A 5,594-nucleotide genomic window follows, 5' to 3' on the forward strand; every position below is an offset into this window, starting at 1 on the left:
ATCTAAGGATCATTTTAGAGCACCAGTTTCAGAAGTCTTTCTTTTTCTTAAACACCATGTCAAGTCAAATGGTGCCACATAAAATGGGACGAAAGGAGTAGTATTTAATAGCAAGGGTAGAATAAATACAAAATGATAAATTATTCATTGGTTTTATAAACAAAAAATATATTGTTGGACATCTCAAAATAGTATAGTGGACGAGTAAAGATAAACGGAGGGAGAGAGTATTATATAATATTGTCAGCTATGTCAATGTAATCTGAAAATATGAGTACATGAGTGCAATATATATTATGGTAGGGTAGATAGTTTTCAAAGTAAAACTCGTAAATCCTAGGAACACTTGATTCATAAGAAACACGTTTTAAGAGGGTATGTTTGAGTACATGACCTTCATACATTGAAATTCAATATGAAAACAATTCTTAGAGAAAAACAAAGAAATAAACAAGAAGCAATGAAGCTAATAAGCATTACAAGGACGTACGTACAATTGTACGTACACCTTAGAGCCTAGCCAATTGTTGTATATTTATTGGATAATTAAATGTCTTTGACTTGGAGGTGTATGATTTCTTTGCCAACAGAATATTTGCTACTTCAGTGGGATGAAAAGCATCCCAAAATATATATTTGGAACGATCTTCACATGGCTGTTGAAGAGGAAGACATGTTATCTGTCCATTGTTCCTTCCCACTCCACAACAACCCTTATCGACCACTTCAAATCCTATATTCAACAGTTATATACAATTACTTTTCGTTTTTCATGTTTAAATAATTCAAAGATTGAAATAGAGAATATATTTACATACCATAAGTTTTTGCATTGAGAACAAGATCTTTACTGCTTTCAAATGAATCCAAGAACACGAACTTTGCTCCAGGCAAAACCTTATTGAAATGAATAACGAGCCTTTTAAGTCCTGAATTAAAGAGTTGAATAGCATCGTTGATCTCTTCATTACATCTGCTTCCATTGCCATCATATCTTGCTAGCTGATACGGTATGCATCCTATTTGCCCTATTGCTGTCACAATTACTTTCCGACCTCCTAACTTGTATAATTCCTGAACACATCCAAAGATAATTAATTAATTAATGACAATAGTTCAATTGCCGCTAAATATATAGTTTTAGCGGCAATTAACACTTTTTGTATATGTCCCTAAACACTAAAGGTCTTTAATGGCATTGGATCTAATGACGCTTAACTAATGTCGGTAAAGACTTTAGCACTCTTTATTAATGTGTCTATTTATTGCCGCTAAAAATTGTTTTTGCTGTAGTGATTACATGCCTTTTATGTCGCCTAAGTTTTTATTTATTCTCTTTTAAAAGAATTGCATGTTCTATATAGAAAATCGATTTAACTTACACTACTAGAATAATCAATGAAAAAATTGATATACGCATGATGGAAAACAAAATTGCTAGTGAAATACTGGGAAGCTTCCTAATACTTTCAGTAACTTAAAATGTGAAGTGCTTGTTCGCATTTAGTTGAACTCACTAACCGATAATTGCTGGCAATAATCTTGAAGAAGTGCAGAAGCATATTCTTGTGGAGTGTACTGTGAATGAGTTGAGTAATAATCAGTCATGAAGTAATTGTTGAGGTAGTCATTGCTTCCCAATCCTGAGTACAAAATACACTTGCTCAAATATGCATTTAGTGTGGAGTTATCTCCTCTGAATAATCTTCTCAGCTCCTCAACACTTCTTCCAAAGTTTCCTACTTGTTGGTTCATTGGCATATGATCACCCTGCATTTACACCATCGACTATTCATTGCCAGACAAAATTCAAAGGATTGACAACACAAGAAATTTTTACCTTGTCATTTAACATGTTAATTAGTAACAAGTAGATAAAATGCATCATATACGTGGTCTCCTTTGTGGAAATTCGCGTGAAATACACTCAAATTGATTTGTAATATTCCACATAAGATGCATGTACATGTCTACCTGTTCAACTTTCTACAAGTGTAAGCATACTTTTGCACATCCAAAATTGGAGGACATAGATTCTAGTTAAAAACACATTTATGTATTATACCTTATTTTTGTTGTCCTTGTAAAAAAATATATTCTTTTACTTCATCATTTATAGGAGTTAAACTCGAACTTTATACGTAGTGTTAGAAAACAATATCAACCACATACATCAAATATTTTTTTAAAAATGTATATATATATACCAAGTTATTTCCCGTTTCATCTCTAATTCCTGCTGCTCCTGATGCATAATTTGCTCCTCTCAACAGCGCTCGACCACGGACCCTTGCATAGGGAGGAATATAATTGGGGAAGCCAAGAAGTTGAGCTACGTACATTTAAACATAACGTGCCAATGCACAATGATTTCAAAGAAATTAGAGTAATTAATGCAAATAAAAAAAACATTTAAAATAATCTCAGTTTTAGTACTAGTATAAGGTTATAGCATAAGTACCTAAAATGTCAACAAAAGTACGACCATTAGTGAAACGACCAGTGGCGCCTTGTGGGAAGTCAAGACCATAAGGCATGTAATTGGCCCTAGCAAGAGTAAGTATCCCATTGTTATTCCCATTGTCAACAAGTGAGTCCCCAAAGATAAATAAACAAGGAACTTGAGGCTCTTGTTGTTGTGACCAAGCCTTAGTAGTTGTCAACAAGAAAAAAGATAAGAATGCCAACATTAATAAGAATTTTCCCATTACAACCTTTATAATGCAGTAAAAAATTAAGTAGAAAGATGGAACATATATATATTGTAAATAGTGGAATTTCCTATTTATAGTGTGGATGAGTATTTGATTTCCGTTGCATATTTTATGGAGTTCATGTGCCAAGGGAAGATGGGAATTTAATTTGAAGCTGTAAAAGTAATACTAGTGGATAACTTTATAAAGTTGTGAATGTGTGAATATTTATTATATACAGCGGTGACGGAAAGTGCATCTCGTGCTTACTCCCTTACAAAGCATTTCATTTTTGGGAAAAGCCAGTTATTTTACCTTATGGCATTGATTTGGTGGCCCCACCGGACGCTTCTTCAATGGTTCCACCAATCCTTGATCAGATTGCTAACTAATTCCATACCTCACTTTTTCGATTCATGTTTTTCTTCTTATTCTTATTCAATTCTTGTCATTTTGTGTTTTACTCCCTTCGTTTCTAGCTACACGTCATTCTTATTAAAAATAAATATTTCTTAATATTTGTAATTTCACAAAATTAATATATAAATAATATTATTTTTCATATTTTACCTTTAAGAGTTATTAGCCTTGAAAGTAAGGAATTTGACCAACATAGAAAAACTAAATTATTAATTTATGTTCATTGGTCAATTTAATTAATCAAAATAGATTATTTTTTGTTCATTTATTGAAAGTTTGACTTCAAGAGAACATTAAATAAGGGTACAATGGTAAACTTACCTAGTTTATTAAGAGACGTGAAATATAAAATAGTAACATATAAATAGAAACCGAGGGAGTATCATTTAGTCACAAGTATCAATTTATTGGTGAAATAGATACTATTTATGATGTTCATTACTTCTATAATACCTTAGCTTGGAAGTGTAAAAGTGATTGGAAGTTGAAAAGTTGCAAAAAATTTGGTGGTGCAAATTTGTATGAGCATTTATACAGGTCGTGGTCTGTAGTATGACTCATGGTTGGCTGCTCATAGTTTGAAGCCTAAGGGTCCAAGCCTAAGTTGAAGACTCTAGTGTACGAAGGGCTTTACGGACCGTAGATAGGAGTACATCTCGTGGACCCTGGTTCGTGGTCCAACCTCAGGAGTTTGGGGTTTTCAGTAACTCGTTTCACAAAGGACCAGTATGGTTTGTGGTCCTTTGTACGACCGTACATGGTGTCTGTAGAAGTGATTCAACAGTTAATTCTCAGGATTAATTAGATCTTTTCCTACTTTTTTAATCCCTAAACTATGTCATTTTGGGGTTATCTAGAAGACTTTAAAGGGTTCCTAAGACTCAAACCCTCCCATTTTCTCAACTCAAAAGAATTCTCTCTCTCATGATTTCTTCCCCAAGTTCTTTCAAGGTGATTCTAGGGTTCTTCAAGTTCAAGCCTCCTTTTAATATTTCGATTGGGACTTCCATCAAAGTATGTGAGAAGTTCATCAATGAGTTTCTCTTCACCCATTGAGTCCTAAAAAAATCCCAAATTCTCTTCATGATTTTTACCCAAAATTTTAGGGTTTAATGATTTATGCATGGGTTCAATTGATTTAAAGTTTATTCATCACGATTGATCTTATTATGCATGGTTTAATCATATTTCAATATTTTCAATGATAATTTCATGAACTCATACCATGCAAGTATTTTATAATATGAACCAAGCTATACTACAAGGGAGAAGGGATTTTCCAACAAAATATTTTGTTGCAATATATTCAATGTTGTTGCCAAAAGTACTTTTAGTAACAAAAAATTTTTTGTTGCACGTTGTTGCCTAAAATGTTGTTGGGAAATGTTTTGCAACAACAAAAAAATATTGTTGTAAAAAGTTAACTTGCGCAACAAAAAAAGTTATTACCATAAATTATATTTTGTTGGTAAAAAAAGTTATTACCATAAATTATATTTTGTTAGCAACAACCATTATTGTGGCTATAATTACATTTTTTTTTATCAACAATTAGTCATCACATTTAAGCTATTTGTGAATAAATATTTCTGGTAAATCTTTAGTAATTAAAAGTTGCTACATGTATAATTTACATTTAAAGTTAATAAAATCCATGAATTCATATATAAATTAATGCATACATGCATGCATGCGCGCGCGCGCACACACACACACACACACATATATATATATATATATATATATATATATATATATATATATAATAGTTCAAACGTCAATACATAGAACTGATGCACTAGATATTTAGAATTTTAAAAACTAAAAATTCCTACATAGGACGTCAATACATATAAATTAATGCATACATGCATATATATATATATATATATATATATATATATATATATATAAATAGTATCAAACGTCAATACATAGAATTGATGCACTAGATATTTGGAATTTTACAAACTAAAAATTCCTACATAGGATGTCTTAATTTACGAAATGAATAAAAACATAATATAAGAAATATCATTAAGTAGTACTAATCAACTAGTAACTTAACAAGTAAATATTCCTCCGATAGCTTGTGCATGACATGAATCATATTGTAAGTAGTGTTGATTTAAGCACGTTCATCCTACAAAAGAAGATACATATAATTACATTTAAAAAAAAATCAATAAAAATAATATATTCAATGTAAATTTATAAATGAGGTATGAAAAGAATAAAATATATGCAATCTTATTTTTACCTTTGTGGGGGTTGGGAAGCTAATTCAAATAGACATTTCACTTAGAGGAGAAATAAGACTAAATATTGACCACATGAACTCATATAATATATGCACACCATATAATGGGGAAAAGTAAATCATAATCCAATCAAATCATTTTTTCAATGACTACTCAAAATTGAAAGAGAACTTCAAATCTTCTCTTTTGACTACCAAATGAGCATCATGAGCTGATTTGT

At 31.2% G+C, this 5,594-nt stretch overlaps 1 protein-coding gene across 1 annotated transcript; it reads right to left on the reverse strand.

Moving 5' to 3' along the window:
- Positions 1-482: 482 nt before the first annotated feature.
- Positions 483-2,708, reverse strand: LOC125809240 (GDSL esterase/lipase At1g33811). Its single transcript, XM_049488901.1, has 5 exons — positions 2,462-2,708; positions 2,208-2,332; positions 1,522-1,770; positions 819-1,074; positions 483-733 (listed from the first exon to the last, which is right to left on the reverse strand). Exons 1-5 carry the CDS (start codon positions 2,706-2,708, stop codon positions 510-512), a joined length of 1,101 nt encoding a protein of 366 aa, XP_049344858.1. The 3' UTR covers positions 483-509.
- Between the last annotated feature and the right edge of the window lie 2,886 nt (positions 2,709-5,594).

Source organism: Solanum verrucosum, unplaced genomic scaffold (genome assembly GCF_900185275.1).
Source record: "Solanum verrucosum unplaced genomic scaffold, falcon-dt-bn FXZP01000062.1, whole genome shotgun sequence".
NCBI classification, from domain to species: Eukaryota; Viridiplantae; Streptophyta; class Magnoliopsida; order Solanales; family Solanaceae; genus Solanum; species Solanum verrucosum.

Coding starts and splice junctions, on each gene's coding strand:
- LOC125809240 (XM_049488901.1), bottom strand. CDS start 2,708: ATGGGAAAATTCTTATTAATGTTGGCATTCTTATCTTTTTTCTTGTTG. Junction 1,771..2,207: donor ATGAAACGGGAAATAACTTG/GTATATATATAT, acceptor GTGTAAATGCAG/GGTGATCATATGCCAATGAA. Junction 1,075..1,521: donor ATTATTGCCAGCAATTATCG/GTTAGTGAGTTC, acceptor GGATGTGTTCAG/GAATTATACAAGTTAGGAGG.